General features: G+C 35.9%; 1 protein-coding gene across 4 annotated transcripts in view; it reads right to left on the bottom strand.

The window, feature by feature from the left end:
* CSRNP3 (cysteine and serine rich nuclear protein 3) overlaps window positions 1–20,365 on the bottom strand; it is a 193,383-nt gene that overhangs the window by 61,621 nt on the left and 111,397 nt on the right. For all 4 annotated transcript variants that reach the window (XM_034654668.1, XM_019807662.2, XM_011234402.3 and 1 more), the window contains one exon: window positions 18,177–18,347. In XM_034654668.1, the coding sequence (XP_034510559.1) occupies window positions 18,177–18,347 (171 nt within the window). The remainder of the gene's footprint in view (window positions 1–18,176; window positions 18,348–20,365) is intronic.

Raw genomic sequence — 20,365 nt, 5'->3', positions numbered from 1 at the left:
TGCTAATATTAACCATCTCAAGAGAAAGAATGAAAAAAGAGGGTCTAAATAAAAAGGAATGTGTTCTTAACATGTTTTAACATTTTTGGATAGCCTCCCAAACACACAGCATATAAATAATAACATTCATAAGGACGTTCTAGCTTAATCTCGCTATACACTTCTTTTCCTAATTTCTAATACATTACCACATCATTCTTGAAGTCCAACTCAAAATTTGGTTCTCCTAATAAACCCTTTATAAAAAAAAAAAAACCTCAGAGGATTTCCCAGCCCTGTGACGGCTCTTATTCCAGCACTCTATAATCCTTCCACGTATATAATTTACTCTGTATGGGTTGTGGACGGGAGGAAGAGGTGAATGAATAGCAAAGATTTCCTAATGCCAGCTACACAATTATATAAATAGTATAATCTGTGTATATGGCAATTTGTTTCGTTCTTAGTTCATACTGTCTTCTTGCTTTGATTGCTCCCAAACAGCAAGGGTGCCTAACTTTGTGAATTTCATAGAGTCCAATTAAATGACAGTACCATTTGGGTGTGAATGTTAGCTAATGTTGATGACAATGACAGCTTTGTTAATAAGATAATACACTTCAATTTCCAAGAGGGGGGAAAAAAGACACTCATAGCTTTTCAAGCAACTGCCTGAAGGCAACATAGCAAAAAGACCCGCCACAACTGTATTGAAAAGTCACAGATGGAATATTTTTGTTGATCTTTTGGGACTATGCATCTGTATACAAAAATCATCCAGCACACACATTTTGAATTGTGTTTTTCTGTTACTGTGTTTTCATTTACTTATTTATCTTCTAGCCAGTTTCTACAGTATTGAAGAATAGACATTGTAGCTATCTGATCAGAATTAGGGTTAACCTGTACCAGTGGAAGAATCAGATAGTCAGGGATTGAGCTTGATACTAACATTCAAATTCTAACTAACTGAGTTAATTGACCACAAATCAGACAAAACCTTGCTGCAGAAGAGGACCGGAAACAGTTGAGAAACATAAAAACAAAGCTGGATTTTTTTTTTTAAATACTTAAATGCAAAATATCTACAAATTATCACCCGAATTATTTTTTCATTTCATTGTGATGAATGGCATTTAATTCATTTCCCCTCCAAATTCTTATAGTTTAAAGAATTTGTAATGAGTTAATATTTACAAAAGTTGACAAAATATTTTGTCAGTTAGAAAACACTAAAATTTTATACCCAGGACATTCAAAACAATGAAAGTGCAGAAAAATTTAAAAACACACAAAAAACTGGTGATTTCAAATAAAATCATATAGCAAGCATTCTGGAATATGTTTAAACAACTGGCTACCCCTAAAAATGCATATATTTATTATAAATTTTACTCATATAAAGAATGCATAGCCCATGGTTTATAAATAATAATAAAATATAAATACTTTTGATTGTAATTCCATTTAATTAATTGGTTCTCATGGATTTAACTGTCAATTGATTTTTTTCTTAATTTATGTATCTATCACCAACCTCTGGTTGCAATTGACAGATAAGGGTAGCTTAGTTATAAATATTAGTTGACATTTGCATTTAAGTAAATGAGTAAAGGAAAATGAAGCATTGAAGACATGTTGAGACAGCTCATTCATCCATGACATGAATGACTCCTTTGCTAGGTAGGATAATTTTTGACTATTAGAAGACTATTTCTTTCATCTTTTACACTATGTACAATGCAAAAGCTAGAGAAATGACATAATTTTAATTTGTATTCACATTTTATCTCATTGCTTTCTTAAGTCTACACAACCTACAAAACAATAAATTGATCATTCTGATGTGTGGTGTCCGCCAATTTCTCTGGTGCAAATACCTACACCATGGCTGAAAAATTAAGTTAATATAATTTTATGTTAATGTAATTTTTATGGGAATGATTCCAAGTACAAAATAAGCCTGAAAACAAAGCAAAAGAGCTATTCGATATATGTAAAACAACCTTTTTGGAATTTCACTGTTTTGATGGTTATAACTGATATTTTCACCAATATATCCTTAAACATTTGAAAAAATGAATGCAAGTCATATAGTACTCTCACTCTTCTTTAGATATGCATAGTTCTATTATTCAGCAACTCTAAGGTAATTAATTTTGATACTCTATACAAAATATGACTTTGAAAATTGGAGAACAAATTGATTTTCTTTTCCCCTTCAAATTCTTATAGTTTTAAGAATTTGTAATGAGTTAATATTTACGAAAGTTGACAAAATATTTTGTCAGTTAAAAAACACTAGAATTTTATACCCAGGGCATTCAAAACAACCAAGAAAAACAAAAAAATAATGCTTTCAAGAAGTGCAAATAACATTTAACACTTTGGCAAGCATCTTGTGGTTTTATAAATATTTCCTAGACAATATGAAGGTGATCGTTATAAAAAAGAGTTAAAGGCAAGAGCAAATACGTACATTATAGATTTTTTTTTTACTTTTTTCAGCAATACAAATCAAAGCTGTACGACAAAGACTTTTTAAATGAAATANGACAATATGAAGGTGATCGTTATAAAAAAGAGTTAAAGGCAAGAGCAAATACGTACATTATAGATTTTTTTTAACTTTTTTCAGCAATACAAATCAAAGCTGTACGACAAAGACTTTTTAAATGAAATAATTTGACAATGATTTTATTTTCTACTTAGAAAATTAAATCACACTTCTACAGATTTCTACAAAGCCTAGATTAAGCCTAGATTAAGAACTGCATATCAGAGATGAAGAGAAGTTTCCATAAGAAGGTGTATGTATAAGACGTCAAGCCCCAGAATGAGGCTGGCCAGGGTTGGAATCTGGTTCCACCCCTTACTAACAGGAGGACTCTGGAAAAGTCACTAACCTTCTCTGAACTCCCATTTTACCATCTGTATAATTAGGATTAAAAGTGATAGGCATTTCCTAGGATTGCTGTAACACTTCAGTGCATTAATGCACGTAAAGTGTAGTAGTAAATATTTTTTTAAAACCTCACATTTCTTTTACCATTTCAAAAAAAGCCCACCCTTCTTAGGAGGTAGCAGTAGATTTTGTCTCTTACCTGGAAACTTTGAGAGATGCTAACTGGAACAGTAATGACTGGTATTATAATGCGTATGTTTATTTACCACCCAAGTGCTTGCTATCTGTGCTGTGTGCTTGAGCAAGCGCTGCCCTCCATCCTGCAATGGTTTTCCCATTATTACCCCTTCCCTTCCCTAATCCCATGTTCTGAGTATGTAAGTATACATCTTCAGTCCAATCGACTGCATTATCTTCTCTCCCCCTCTTTGTCTCCCTCCCTCCTTTCTTCCCTCTGCTTGACTTTTAAGTCTCAAGTTACTATCCATTTCTTCTAGTAAATTGTCCTTGATAACTGCTATAAAAAAAATTCCAGAAAGACTTGTGCCAACGCTTATTTCTCTGTCCCGATATTTACACAAAAGTCATGCTTTATTGATGTTCTGATGGTGCCTAGAGTTTAGGAGAATAAGTCCAAAAGACATCGAACACTTGCTGTGACTATTTCCCATAAATTCTATCTTGGAGTACACTCATAAAAGCTCTCACATGTTTCCATTAAGATGGTCTATAGAAGAGCTCCGCAAATGGCTGATGCTAATGAACCCATGGATGTTTTTAAAGCCTGATGTGGTCAATCAAAGGGGAGGCAGCTGCCAAGACGCCCCCCCCCAAGCTGTGAAGCACTTCCCATAGGGAAGTTGGGACTGGCTGGGAGGTGCCACAATGCCCAGTCTTACCCCCTCAGTCATAATAATGTCAGCATCTCTTTCTCCCTCACCACTCGGAAAGACACTAAGTGATTCAGCTTCAGAAAAATCGAAGCAGCAGCAAAGTTCTAATGACCATGGCATTTGAATACAAAGGTTTATGATACCAGTGCAAAAAGCTGTATGCATGCAAGAATTAGTAAGCAAATCGAGCTTATTCTCTTTGAACCCAACCCATACACTATTTATTGAACTTCTCTCATTTCAAATGGAATCTCTGTGTGTTTGAGTAATTACCAGTAGACCTTACAATATTTTGGGAATTGGATGCAAACTGTCAGGAGATGTCTTCAGAAGTCTGGAAAGTGATGCTAGCGTGAGACAGACTGATAATGCTGTTTTCAACATTAATTACAGGAAACAATAGTATAAAGTACAGGATTCAGAGTCAGAATGATGCAGAGATCACAAGCTTATTAGCTTTGTAATTCTGGGCACCTGCTTAAAATCAGCATCAGATGCTTCATAAGTTGTGCTAATGAAGTAAGAGAACGCACATAAAATGTGAGTGCAGTTCCTACCACTAACGTTTAATGAAAGTTCAATAAATGCCAGCTATTACTGCTAGGATTATTATTCTGAATCCTTACAATTTTTTAGGACTAATGCTAGCAAGAATGGTGAGTATACACTGGAAATTCTTCCTTCTGCAGCAGCTTGTGATTGAATCTCATGATGTCCCCTGAATAATGTTCCACCACCTAGACCAGGGGTAGCAAACTCGTAGATGGTAAACTGAAAATAGCTTGAAGAAGAATTTCACTGGATTACATAGATTTCTTCTTCTTATCATTAAATAAAAAAAGCCTTTTAGGAAGGTATATTCTAGCTCCACCATGCCCTCTTGTCATATATNTAGCAAACTCGTAGATGGTAAACTGAAAATAGCTTGAAGAAGAATTTCACTGGATTACATAGATTTCTTCTTATTATTATTAAATAAAAAGCCTTTTAGGAAGGTATATTCTAGCTCCACCATGCCCTCTTGTCATATATCTGGCTTCCTTCTCATAGTTACATGACTTGCTTGGATCTGAAGACCCAGGATTTACATCTGCAATCTAGATCTTTCCAGGCGTCTCTCACTCTATCAAAAACATAACCGAAATATGTCTCTTTACTCTGGAGACCCTACTGTCTTTATAGGTAGTTTTCCACAATAACTATTAATAAAATTTTTGTTGGGGTGCCTGGCTCAGGGTGCCTGGTGTGGCTCAGTTGGTTAAGCATCTGCCCTCGGCTCAGCTCATGATCCCAGGGTCCTGGGATTGAGTCCCACATCTGGCTCTCTGATCCGTGTGGAGCCTGCTTCTCCCTCTGCTGCTCTGTCTGCTTGTGCTCTCTCTCTCTCTAATAAATAAAATTTTTAAAAACAAAAAATAAATAAAATTTGTGTTGTCCCTCACTGGAATCATCATTAGCATAGCTAATACTGCTTGGGCATTTACTAAATATCAAGTACAGTATAAAGCAATATTCACTCATTTTAGCCACCATCAAACTTACAATGTAGGTAGTATTGTTTTCTTTTTTTTTTTTTTAAGATTTTATTTATTTATTTGACAGAGATAGAGACAGCCAGCGAGAGAGGGAACACAAGCAGGGGGAGTGGGAGAGGAAGACCCAGGCTCACAGCGGAGGAGCCTGATGTGGGGCTCGATCCCAGAATGCCGGGATCACGCCCTGAGCTGAAGGCAGATGCCTAACTGCTGTGCCACCCAGGCGCCCCAGTAGTATTGTTTTCTATCAGTGTTTATAGATGAGGAAGCCAAATATCAGAGATATTATATTATTTGCTTCTGAGTAGAGAATCTTGGATGAGAATCTAGGAAATTTCAGTCCAGACAACACATTTTAAACAACTAGATAGGCCATGTATATGTAGATTTTAATATCGTCACCCCAAAGGGATTACATTCATGATGAAATTTTCAGTCACATGGTAGAAGATATTTTAGGACAGAAATGCCTCTTAAAATATACTGTCTAAACACCTGCACAATCTGTTCACAGTCAGGGTTGACCTCACCAGTATTAAAACACAATTAGCACATAAATGAGACAAATGTGGATATTCAGTTATAAATAACATTTCATGATATCAAATGACTATGCGTTTTAAAAATGTTCCAGATAAATCATTTCTGCTAATCCTTCATCCTTTTGTGACTTTCTTTAGAAATTTTCAGTTAGAATATTCCTTTGTGGTAATGAGATGTTCCAAAGTGTTCACTTACACATTTCAGCCAAGGACAGCTTTGAAAATAATTTTTAAAAATCATTAAGCACATGAATATTCTATTTATTTCTCCAATATTTCTCTGCCAACAGACCAACATATAAAACTCCTTACTCTAAATATCATTATTTATTTTTACTCAGTCCTATATTATTAAACTGTCTTTTTTATGGTTCTAATATACTCTGCTTTGAGCATATTATCTACTCAATCAAGACATCCCAAAACAAATCAATTAAAATAATTTACATGATTTTCACTTTTTTATGTGGAAACTACAAGCTAAAATCACCAAATTGGGGGCGCCTGGGTGGCTTAGTCATTAAGCACCTGCCTTCGGCCCAGGGTGTGATTCCAGGGTCCCAGAATCGAGTCCCACATCAGGCTCCCTGCTCCACTGGGAGCCCACTTCTTCCTCTCCCACTCCCCCTGCTTGTGTTCCCTCTCTCGCTGGCTGTCTCTTTCTCTGTCAAATAAATAAATAAAATCTTTTTAAAAAATAAAATAAAATAAAATAAAATCACCAAATGGAATATTCTATTGGACTTGTATGTAGGTATTCCAATGGTACACAGCATAAACATTGAAAACACAAAGATATCCTTAAATATGATACAAATAACTCAAGCATAAAGGATTATCAGTAGCATATTATATTCAGAGGGAAGGAGGATTACCTGAAACTTATGCAAATTTCCATACTTTGAAAATGAACCTATTCTCACATTTTCCAAATGAAAAGACAGGTTAAATGATTTAACTATAGTCGGAGCTACTTGTAACAGAACTAAAACTAGATTGAGGATCTCGTGGCTCCTTGGTTGTGGATTTTCCAATTATAACAAACGAGGAATTTCCAAGAGTCCCATTTTCACAAATTTAACTGATGCACTAGGGAAAGAAAAATCACAGCAAACCTAAATATTTTCCTCTCAATGGCTCCCAAACACAAGCAACTACTTCATGGATGATCAGCTAAAGAAACAATATTCTACCTTAACACCACGGAGGGGGAAAGGTCATGGGGACTTACTGCATATATAGTGCAACAGTGCATAGTGTATTTTATAAGCACAAGAAGCAATTTTAAATGGGAATTTTTCTAAATGTCACTGTGCATTCTAGAGCCTAACACCTAGGGAAGATATGGCTCCCTACATTTTAGGACTCAGGCAGTGAATTATGTGAAGGGATTTCAGGGAAATATTTGGCAATATCACTTGGCTATCACTGTGGACAAGATGAAGACTCTCAATGAATATATTAAATTTAGTTCTACTTAATGGCCTAATTTGGCCTGGAAGTTTCTAATGTCTTAGAGGGCTCTTCTGCCTTTTCCTAATAGGAATACAATGTTAAACAAAACAGGTACACAAATATAAACAAATGTAAAAATACACAAGTATAAACAAATAAACTGGGGCACCTGGCTGGCTTAGTTGGTTAAACATCCGACTTGATTTCGGCTAAGGTCATGATCTCAGGGTTGCAAGACTGGGCTTCATGCTGGACATGGAGCCTGCTTGGGATTCTTTGTCTTCCTTTGCCCTTCCCCCCACTGGCACTTGTGCGCTCATGCTCTCTCTCTCTCTCTCCCCTGCAACCAAACCAAAACAAATACACTATAAAATAGTTGCAAATTGTGATATGTACTGTGAAGGAAAAAAAGGGGAGCTGAGAAAGAAAATGATGGGAAAGAGAATGGTGGGGTAATCCATAGACTTTAATCTCTAGTGAAAGGTATGTAGAACTTACTAAAAATTATAAAAGAATCCAAACTTCCAGAAATAATATGTACTTACTATCCATATTTAATGAATGTTAATATTATACCATATCTACTTCAGATTGCTACTTTTAAGATATGGACAAAAGCGAGAAAGTACAGATAAGGACCTACCACCCATTTTTATACTTTTCATCTCTACAGGTACCATTTCTCACATTGCTGTGTACCATTGTTTCCTATGCATACTTTTACTTCTATAAAATATAGTGTTGCTCTGTGCATTTTCATTATGTNTATGCATACTTTTACTTCTATAAAATATAGTGTTGCTCTGTGTATTTTCATTATGTAAGTGTATCATATAGAGTTTTGCAGCTTGGGTATGTCACTCAACAATACATACATGTAAACTTGACTGTTCAGTTCAATGTTATCCAATTTATCATCATATGAGCCAACTACAATTATCCAATCCTATACTGAAGCTCCGTTAATCTTTCTTTTAACTTTCACTACGGGGTTTTCCAAGTAATTGAACCATCTGATACTCACAGTGGCATTATGAGAGTTCCTTCTTCAGCACATGTTTGTCAATACATGATATTGTTAAACTTTAAAATGTTGCCAATCTAATGTTATGATACAGGTGATATGGTGTCTTCTTTCAATTTTAATTTCCCTAATTATTAACAGAACTGAACATTTCTTCATGATTATATTAGCTTTTTTCTGTGTATTATCTGTTCATATTCTATAACTATTTTTTTTATTGCATTGGCCCTTTATTTTTGTAGGCGTTCCTTTTATATTCAAATACTAATTTCTTGTCAGTTAATGAATTGCAGATTTTTTTCCCAGTCTGTAGCTCATCTTTTTACTTTCTTGATGGCATAATTGATCATATAAAGAAGTTTAATGTATTCAAATATATTTTCTTATGCTTTGTCTTTTTTGCATCATATCTGACATAAAGATATTTTCCTATTTTTTTCTACAAGTTTTATAAGTTTTCATTTATTTTTTTACATTTAGGTATTTAGTCTATTGGGAATTAATAATTAATTAATTAATCATGTATGGTATGAGGTAGAGATCTAATTTTATTTTGTTTTTTTAGAGAGAGTGAACACGTGTGTACGTGAGCTGGGGGGGAGAAGGGACAGAGGGAGGAGGAGAGAAAGAATCTTAAGTAGGCTGAGCACAGAGCCTGAAGAGGGGCTGGATCTCATGACTCTGAGATCATGATCTGAGTCAAAATCAAGAGTTGATGCTCAACCCACTGAGCCACCCAGGCACCCCACTAATTTTATCTTTTTTAATGTGACTGGCCAGTTGTTTGTGTTTTTTTTAAAGATTTTATTTATTTGACAGAGATAGAGAGATAGAGACAGCCAGCGAGAGAGGGAACACAAGCAGGGGGAGTGGGAGAGGAAGAAGCAGGCTTCCAGTGGAGGTGCCTGGTATGGGGCTCGATCCCAGAATGCCGGGATCACGCCCTGAGCCGAAGGCAGATGCTTAACGACTGAGCCACCCAGGCGCCCCTTGGCCAGTTGTTAAAAGGTCATTTATTAGAGCAGTCCCTTCTTTCCTAACTCATCTGCAGTGTCCTCTCTCACATACCAAGTTACCATTTCAACGTGGGTCTGTTTCTAAGCTCTCTATTTATTCCATGTGCAGTCTGCTGAGCTAATTTTATGTGTTTTAACTATTTTAGCATTTGAAATATTGAAATATGTAAGGGTCAGTATGCTTTCCCTTTTCCTTATTTTTTTTTCAAAATTTTACTTGGTCATTTTTTAGCCTTTGACTCTTTCACAGTAATTTTAGGATAAGTTGGATCTACATATTTTTAAAATGTATTATGTAAAGTGTTAATTATATAAAAAAAAGAGTAATATATATATTTTTTCAATCTCATTTTCTCTCTCTCACTCTCTTTTTTTCCCCCTGGGTTATTTGAAAGTAACTCCAAGATATCTATCATTTTTTCCTGTAAAACTTCCATATACTAAGAGATGAGGACTTTGGACCTGCCTACTTTGGATGGGTAATCAGGGACAGCTCTAGGAAAGAGCTGAGATTTAAGCTGAACCTGAAATATAAAGGGTTAGTCATGCGAAGACTGTTCCAGGCAGGATCTTAGGGCAAGAAATGTTTGTTACATTATACCTGAAACGAATATTACACTGTATGCTAGCTAACTGGAATTTAAATAAAAACATAAAAAGAAAACCTGAGTCAAGATCAGTGTGACCGAATTTTGGAGATGGAGGGAAGGGGGAGGAGGGAGGTTGGGAAGGAGAGCAAAGGCTCAATCATGGGGCTGTACAGTGAGGCCACAGTAATGAGTACATCTGAAAGCAACTTAAGGATTTGAGTAGGAAAGTGATGAGAGCCAATGGACTCCTGCATAGAGATAAGACTGGGGTTCCCACACAAGAGGAAGCAGAAAACAGCTGGAAGGCTCCTGTAGGAGTTCAGGCGAGAGAGGAAAATCAGATATGCTTGGGTGGCAATACGAATGGAGGGAAGTGGAAAGATTTGAGACCTATTTATAAAACACATGGCTGGGGGAGGAAAAGCAAATAAGGAAACAATAACAGAATTTTTGATCAGCTGGAATAAAGAGCTAAATCTAGTGTTACCGTTTATTAAGGCTAAATCTGAGGTCCTGCTGCTGAATTTAAACCAAATCAAACAACAACTAAACGAACTGTATTTATATAATGTTAGTGATCTGACTTGGTAATGCCTTTTTTTTTTTTTTCTGAGCTGATGCAAAGGATGGTGAAGGTGAAAACAACTTGGATTCCCTCAAGTGTGTTATACAGCTACTGCATAAAGAGCTGCACAGCATCCAATTAAACAGTGATGTTTCTGCCTGGGAAAGCTATATATAAACAAATGAAACCAGAAAGGTACATGTTAGGAATGCATAATTACAGCAGGGCCCTATTTAAAACACAGTTCACCAATACATGTATTTGGATATAATAACTGTTAAATCAGGATCCTGATATATCACAATGACACCCATCAAAATCATAAATTACAGAGTTAGCTTGTAAATTGGTATTTATTCCCATTGATGTCCATGTCCTTATAAAGTCCTACAATAAATGCATTCTTTTTTTTTTCTTTGTACGGTTTAGTTGTACTAAAAAAAGACCACCCTTTACAAAGCTAACCGTTATTTATCAAGTATTTAACAGTAATTGAACTTGCACCAGTCTAAGTCCTGAGTAGAACACAAACGGAAGCTCTGTAAATCTCCAGAAAAGATAAGGTGGATGCACTAATAACTGCAATGGGAAACAGAATTCGGCAGCGCTGGAGATGTGCTTCAGTGTGATTAGACTGCGTGTCCACAGAAGCTGAATCACGCCTCATGTGCTTTTAGAGTTCTAGCTCCTACTGCTTGTGCAGTGAATGGCAAACAGCACAAGCTTAATAAGCGTCCATTCCTTCATCCATTTACGCAAATGTTCTTTCAGTGCTTACTAGAAGCTGGGCATACCAAGACCTAGTTCCTGCCTTTGATGAGCTTATACCCATTCCTTCAAAACTCATTTTGAGTGCCCTGCTTGAAGGGAGAAGGGCAAATATTGAAGGCAGGGTCCACCATGATGAGAAGAAAGGTCCGCTGCGTATGAGGTAGGAGGTGGAGTGAGGCGAGTCTGATGTGCTCTGTGCTGTGAGATGGGAGAGAAAGCCAGACGGGGGGGAGGGGGTGGTTAGCAGGAGGGCAGCGTGGCAACCATGAGTGCTGAGTCTGAAAACACAGTTTTTGCTATTTTCTTTAAAACTTCTTTCAAGTTTTCAGATATTTGAGTAAAAAGGGAATATGGAGTGAAGAATACAGGAGGAAAATGGTGAAGAGTTCTGGCCTCCAAATTAAAAAACCAAAAACCAAAAAAACCCAGAAATAATGGAGCAAATGGTCAAGGGCAGAAAGATATATAAAAACAAGAGGTGGGTGCTATATTGGGGAAAACAAGAGGATGAAGTAAAAAAAGTGGTTGGGGAGGAAGGACATGGAAGGAAAAGGGGTTGTTCTCTGAGTTTGGAACACTGAAATTTGATTTTTTTGGTGGTAGGGCTATTCTAGTTTGTAACAATATTCTGGGTGAGGCTGTGGACATAAGCAGCTGAATGGAATGGAGGGAAACGACAGAACTAGGATAGAAATAAACACTTCAGAATAGAGGTGGACAAGGAAACATGAAATCAATAGTTCAATGAACCCTCACATGGCTACTGACATCATGGTTTGTGGGGAGATACTGGGATGGAAAGAAGACACAAAACCACAGCCAAGGTTTTTGAATGTTGGTGAAATACCAGAAAATTCAGGTAAAGAGCAGAGTAAAATGACAGACTTGTAAATTCATGTTGAAAGAAATATTTGATGTGAACCTTAAAGCAGGTATCAAACTTCATAGAGACTGGGAGACAGAGAAGACATTTTAGCCTGAAGGATGGTCTAGGGAAGTCCAGAGGAGGCAGCAATGGAGGCACCATCTCCAACTCATCATACTGGATCTCTCAGATCTCTCAGATGAGATGATCTGAAAACAATTCATTGCATTGGAATTGGACTTTACAGTGGATTCAAATGAGTATTTTCTAAATGGACCACTAACTCATATCTTCCTCCACTCCAAATTATATCCCATGTCCCCATATCTCCAACCAACTGAATACCTAATGATGCAACTGGTCCATGTCTGGTGTTCAGATAGGGACACTGACCTGGTATAAGTATATCTGCAACTGGTTCTAGGCCTGCCCTGACAAGGGCCATGCTAATTGGCGTTCTTTAACATAAGGGGATGCAGAGGGTCTGGAGATCTCTTAATTTAGTAGTAGCTTTTCTTGACTTACACAGCTTACCTTTTCTTACTTGGACTCAGCTCTAACTTGAGATGCTATGTTTGATCCTTGTTCTTAGAACCATATTATCACAGAGTAGAAAGGAGATTTTGAGGGTCATGTGATCCTACCTCCTGCTTAATCAAAGACTTCCCCTAAAACTCCTGTGTTAGGTTTCCGCCCGATCACTCCTCCATTGTTTGAAAAATCAAAGGTTCAGAGGTAGATTGCTACATTTATCTTTGGCACAGTAAGTTCTCAAAGTAAACCACAGTGCTGGGTAGACATGATCTACCTCTGTATTTCTAAGTTGTATTTACTACTTGTAGTCTATCATTCTGTCATGTTTGAAAGCATCTACCCCAGAGCCTGGAACATAAGACACACTCTATCTGTCGGAACTGAATCTAAATCTTCAATGCATTTTAACTGCTTGGGTAAGAGAATAGGTATGTTTTAGTCATACTTCCAGAACAAAGTTTCATGGCAAAATTTGTTTTCTGTGAATTCTATATCTCTAATCCCATTAAGAAATGTGCAGTCAGTGGGACGGAAATGACATTGGAGAAGCAGTCTATTTGGGTGCACATGGTAGTGTACTTATGCCGTGTGGGTTCAGGGAGAAAGGGGAGGGAAATAAGAAAGAAAAGAGGGAGGGAGGGAAACATTATAATCTTAGCTCTTGGGTAAATTAGGGATACATCTCCGAATGGTAATTTCTACTTTTATAAAATGGTTACAATAATAACTTCTAATCACACAACAATTTGGGGATATCAAATGAACTCAAGAATGTGAAAGTGTTTACTCAATTAGAAAATAGTATCCCTATGTGAGACATTGACTACCTGCTTTCACGCGCAGTTTAGATCTATCCTTTTACCTCTCGATATTTTCACTTCCTAAATACTGTACATTTATTTGTAAAACACTCTGTTTCAGGAAAAATAATGTGTTCCTTTTGGGAGGATGTTTCATTACACAGCTTCTCATTACTCGTGTGAAGTGCCAAGAACCTTGAGAGGGCAGGAAAAAAAAATCCCTCCTCTCTAGCTTCTTGCAGCTTTCCTTTTGACAATGCTCGAGTACAGGCTGATTGGCTGTAGAGCCACAGGGATTTGATGAAACAAAGCATTCTACAGCAATACAGAATCCAGATGCTTCTATCTCAAGGGAAGTACAAGATATGACCTTGGTTGATCGCTGGTAAGCATTCTGGTTGCCTAGCAAAACTCAGAAATCCATGGAAAAAGGCATAATTCCCTTATTGATTTATATTTTGAAGCTTTTATTATCATAACGTGATGTGCTGCAAATTGAGTATCTTTACAGAAAGCTTAGAATAGCATGGAATTTTTTACTACCATAGCTGCTGACACGTACCAAACAATCTTATCAATGCCTGTATCTGTGATGACAACAAAATGTTATGTTACACAATATGTTAATGCCTATAAAGCACTGAGTACATGGGATATTTTTAATTTGAAAGATGAGCTCATGATGGGTGAGATTTAAATAACCACATTTTAAAAAACTCTCAATGTGAAACTAAATTTGGTTTCCTAATGCTACACAAATTTGATAGTCATCAAAAATCCTTCTCTACTCTAAGACAGGTTTTTATGGAAAGTAGAGATACATATTAAAGAAACAGGATTCACCAACGATAACGTTCCTAAAAGTTTACATCCATAGATTCACATGCAGGTAAGACCACTGCCACTAAGTACATACTTTAATGGAGATGGAAAAAAAATTTTTTTTCTAAAAACTTGTACGTGAACTTTTGGACAAGTGAATAATCTGAAATACATTTTTAGAAACAAGAAAGCCTTTCAACTACACCTCTTACATTTGTTAACATGCCCAGGTCTTTCATACAATAAATATTCTAGGTAGAATTTTTATCTCTTGATTCTGTGCTTTTTCTTCCCACTTTTTCCTCCCTTCTCTATAGTATGAATATGGTGAACTAAGCAGACTATTTAATGAAAAGGGCACTTTTCAATTAATCATTTCGTTATCTTTAAAAATTAATACAGTTAAATCAGCAACTTAGTAAACTAACATATTACCAATTACCACTGATAATAAATGATGAGCTTAAACATTTTAACCACTTCTTTTTTTAAATATGTATTTTAATTTTTTTAAGATTTTACTTTTAAGTAATCTCTACACCTGATGTGCAGCTCAAACTCACAACCCTGAGATCATGCTTTGCATGCTTTACTGACTGAGCCAGCCTGGCGCCCCCATTTTGATGACTTGTTGGACATCATAAAATAGGTCTATTTTCTTTGATAGGAAAAATCATTTCTGTTAGACATAACTTATAAAAGCTCTTACTAGTTAACCACTGTATTGCATTATTTAGCTGATCATGCCATTGCTATCTGGTGTCCACATACATGCACACAATTTGAACTACAGTCATCATTTTAGTTTAAATTTAAAACTTATTTGTCGTGGGAGACAAAAAAATATCAACAGAAATGAAAATTAATAAGTATGAAATTCATCCATCTTTTTAATGCCTCAAAAAATCAAATCATTTTCAGTGTTTAGGGTGCCATACCATTCCTTGCATTTATGCATATATAGATTTTCCCTGACAGTATAGATAAGATTTTGTCTTTGGTTTTTCTTAACATTATCTCATGAGCATTTTACATAATTGTCCTAAGGTCTTCATAACTATTGTGAAAACAAATTGTGTAAATCCCCATAACTTAAGGGAGCATTTCCCTGCTCTGAGACATGTTATCTTTCTCTTCCCCACCTCCACCCCATTTTTTTTAGCCCCCATTTTTTGGTACTACCACTAACTACCAACATTTTCACTGACGCAGTTTTCCCCTTGTTTTTGATGTTGCTCCCCTTCAGGTAAATTATCTGAAGTACAGACTTATAGATATGAATATTATTATGGCTCTTATATTAACCAAGTGCTTTCTAAATTTCACTGCCATCAGTCACAATGTATGTACCTATGATTTACACTGTGACTTCACCAGCACTTATGTATCAGTAGTTTTTATTGGAAAGAAGAGTGCTAATTTCACAGAGATGAAATTTCTGTGATTTCATACTAATGGAATCTCATTAGTATTATTTTAATCTGCATTGTTATTATTACTGTTAAATGCTTTCAAATGTTTGCTAATCATAGTTCCTATTGTGTGGATTGCCTTTGGGGGTTATCTGAAAAATTTACATGTGTTTTTTATTAAATTAAATATAATAAATAATATATTTATTATAAGTATTTTGCAATGTGACTTTTTTTGTTACTTCAAAGCTCAGGTAATGATCCTACCAAATGTCTGATAAATAAGCGATATTCCCATAATTTGATTTTTAAAAATTATCTATTTAATCCATCTGGAATGTATTTTAGCATATCTTGTGAGATGTGTATCTAAATTACTTCTTTTTCAAACTCCAACACCACGTTTATTAAATACTTCTTCCTTTTGCCATTACTCTGTAATGCCCTATTCTTACACATTAAACTCTTCTATATAACATGTTGAGATTTTTCTATACTTTCCTAGATCTAGCAGAGTATCAAGAAAGATAAATCATATAATTTTCTATTATGATTTGAGATCTGGACTAGATTTTCAACATTTATAGTTTCTTTTAAAAAATATACCTTTATTCACATTAGCTTATTTTTCCAAATAGATTTTTAGCATTCTATTGCCTTCTGAGAAAATGGACTTAAGGATTTTGTTGACATTATACTCATGTATAAATTAATGTGGAAAGCTTTGATAACTTTATCTTTATATCCAGAAACATAACTTATCTCTTTACTAATTCACCTAATTCTTTTATAATTCACAATGAACAACATTTTAAAGATATTCCCAATATTATACAATTAAGAGGCAGCATGAGGTAATGGAAAAAGTGAAAACTATGGAATGAGACACACACATACACCTATGTACTTAAGCTCAAATGGTGTGTGATCTTGGGCAAGATACTTAGCCTCTGAGCCTCGGGTATTTCCTCTTAAACTGAAGGTAGTGGTACTTCCAGAATTGATGAAAAGAGTAGGGCTAATGTATATAAAGCTATTAGAGCAATTATGTATCCAAGAAATGTTAGCTATTATCATAATTTCCAATATAAATGTGCTTAGTACTTAAACATTTTACCAAGTTGTTTCATGTATATTGTCTCACTTGTTCTGCTGATCTTCACGAAACTCATTGGATGATCATATTTTGCTAATATCACTATTAATATTAAGACCAAATAGGGACACGTGTATCTTCTTTTAAATCAAAAACACAAGCTCACCTCATATCATCATGACATATGTAAATGTATTTGTAGATCTCCTACATTACACAATAACCTTGTCCCTGAATATTTTATGGTTTTTTTTATCTGCTATGATCATTGTAATTGCCCTTTCATTACGTTTTCTATTAGTTTTGCCTGTTTAAAGCAATGCTTTTGATTTTAGTATGTTTGTNAACCTTGTCCCTGAATATTTTATGGTTTTTTTTATCTGCTATGATCATTGTAATTGCCCTTTCATTACGTTTCTATTAGTTTTGCCTGTTTAAAGCAATGCTTTTGATTTTAGTATGTTTGCTTCATACTCAACAGTTTTATTAAGATCCTTATCACCCCTTTAAAACTATTGTTAATTCTTTTGGTCTTCCAGGTTGTCACATTTCCAAAATAAATTCTATGTTCTAGAATCACAAATTAATAAAATTAGCCACTTAATTGAAAAATGGAAAAACTAAGACTAGTTATCTACCATGGTATCATGATAGAATAAAATCTTCCTGTTGGAAACATAAATTTAAGAAGATCTTTTAGCTATTATTAATCAGTTTCTTTTAGCTTGTAGATTGTATTACTTTAAGAATTTTTTCTAATCAGTCCTGCAATCTTCACAATACCCTTCATTATAGGAAGGGCTAACGTTACAGTGTAGCAGAAAAAGGAATCAATGAGAAAGGCATACATCTCTTTTTTTCTTTGTGGGCTTTACATATTATTCTTGGGATGAAGGTTAAAACAATGGGTAGAAAGAAGTATAAACTGCATGCATTTGCCCACTTGGGAGAGTTTTGCAGCTTTCTCGTCTCTTCATGCATGGCTGGCAAGCTCTTTCTCATCATAACCTAGACCTTCCACACCTAAACGCATCCATTTTCTCCCCCCAGAATATCATTTCAGCTGTGGGACTTGTCTTTCCCCATCTACTCTCAGTAGGGTGCTTCCTTAAAATTAATAGTAATAAAAAACGATTGTTTTCATTGAGTCAGTTGATTAACAATATCAAATAACCCAGTGCCAAAAGCAATCCAAATAGAAGGATCTACTGCTACCTCAAAGAGATTTCATTTTTACTTAATCCTGTCTTGTTTTTAGATCAATTACAAAAACAAAACTAGTACTAAGGGTTTAAAAAAAATGACCAAGATGATGCAATTATTTCCACTGCAGAACCAGACAACCAGCTTCAGGTATGGTTTCTGTACTCACGGGGAAAATGATTAGAAGTGGATGGATTGACACTGTCCCCACTGTCAGCACTTTCGCTGCTGGAAACTTCATCGTCTGATTCCCGCACAGAGGAACAGGGTGAGGAGCCGTCAACTTCTTCAAACTTCCTCTTTAAAATTCCACTCATAGCTGCAGCACTGTCACATGTACCTGTAACAGGAACGGGAGCAACGAAGCATTGAAATATTTGACCGCTAGATGTGTAGCCAAGGTCTCCAGAGTCATTTTTATGTGGTTTTTTAAAACATGAGCTGAGCCTTTCCTTGAAAGGATCACTAAGCAGTTTTATTAATTTTTTAAATATTTTCAAATTAACAAAATTAAATTAAATATGAGCAACTGACCGTTTGGTTACCAAAATGTATCATTTTGTTAAAGATACAGTTCATGTTAATGTAATATCTCTATTCCTTTTTTGTTGGCAAACTGAGAANAAATTAAATTAAATATGAGCAACTGACCGTTTGGTTACCAAAATGTATCATTTTGTTAAAGATACAGTTCATTTTAATGTAATATCTCTATTCCTTTTTTGTTGGCAAACTGAGAAAATCCACCTGAGTCCATGAAGTTCTGTAATGAAAAAATGCCAACGTCCCCCAGAGTCCTAAATGATTCCTGCCTTATACAAAATTCATCTGGAAGAGACACAGATACGTATGTGAAAACTTCAGAGTCAAGTTTTAAAATGCAAGAACCTAATTAGCTGAACACAAGAAGACTATGAAATCAGTTCTAAATTTTAGGTAGTTTCCATCTCAATACCGCAATAAGATGTGTTGCCAGGACGCCTGGTTACTGAAGCCCTTGTCACTGTTTCAGAAACTTCCTAAGGCTATTTACCTGAGAGACAGCGCTGAGTGGGAAGGGGAAAGGGTGGCAGTGGTTTCTCCTAAATGCTTTCTCTACGATGAATGGTCTTTCTTCTCTCCTTGGGCTGCCCTTTCTCCACGTTCCCAATTTACCTTGACGTATGCACAGTCAGCTAAAGAACATAAACTTTCCTTGCAGTGTAAGGATATTTCGGGGAATAACCTATATATAAATTAGCTTAGCTATATATGTACATGGTCTTACATTGCTAAATTAGGTTAACTTCGCTCAAAGTATTACTACATGGATTCCATGGATTCCTTCTTCCATCTCATTTATGTCAGCTGATTTTAACTCTCATTTTAGTTCGTGAAACCATTCTCTCCTTTTCCTGCCAGAGTGTAGCCATCAGTCCTATTGATCAAGAGGAAGCAAGACTTAAACTATTCCAGATACTGCCCTCAGACACGTCTGAAATCACCCCTTCGCTGTGCAGATCACACAGCAAGCAACCTGTCCGAGTCCCTTCCAGCTGAGCCAGCTCTTCAAGGTCTCATTCTGTAGTTTTTTCAGTGGGCTTCTTGGATTAGCCTCATCAGCATCACCTGGGAGGGAAATTGTGAGAAACGCAAATTCTAGGGCCCCACTTCAGATCTACTGGATCAGAAACTCCCAGGAGGCACTGCCTAGCACTCTGCATACTCAAATTGGAGGACCACTTGTCTGATTTCTAGTCTGCTCTCCAGCAGCTCCCTTCCTGGGTTCTTCCTTCTCCTTGGGGGTGTCCGCATACCAGCCCTAGAGTGACATAACCCAGGACTCAAAACCTACTCAAAATCTCTTCTTTCGCCATCCCTTGTGTGATTTCTAGTAAAACTAAATATAGTACTAGTTGTCTCATAAGTATTTATCATTTACCTCAGTTTACTCATCTAACTACATGTTGAGTAATTGGCACGTATAAGCTTGATTCCTCGGGTGGAGTAGGTGATAGAAAAAGGAGTAGAACACGTTACCTGCCCTTAAGGAGCAAACACCCACTATGCTGGCTCCATCCAACTGAGAGTACTCCCACATTCATATTCTACTGCCTTGTTTCACTAACCCATGTTTTTTGCACAACTTACATTAACAATGGAGATATCCGATAGCCATAAGAAGATATTGCACTGTCCACTCTCTGAGAATAAAATCTCTGACTCTGATTTTATCACTATTCAAATTAGCATATTATTTTCTCTATCTTAAAGTGTGTGAAATGCATAAAATGTTCATGCATATCTGAGCAGGGCAAGAGAAAAAAAGATATTTTAAGTAAAGTTCTTGAAATAAAAGTAGGACAGGATATAAATTTT

The sequence above is a fragment of the Ailuropoda melanoleuca genome, chromosome 2 (genome assembly GCF_002007445.2).
Source record: "Ailuropoda melanoleuca isolate Jingjing chromosome 2, ASM200744v2, whole genome shotgun sequence".
NCBI lineage: Eukaryota > Metazoa > Chordata > Mammalia > Carnivora > Ursidae > Ailuropoda > Ailuropoda melanoleuca.
This window is presented reverse-complemented; position numbering and strand designations above follow the sequence as displayed.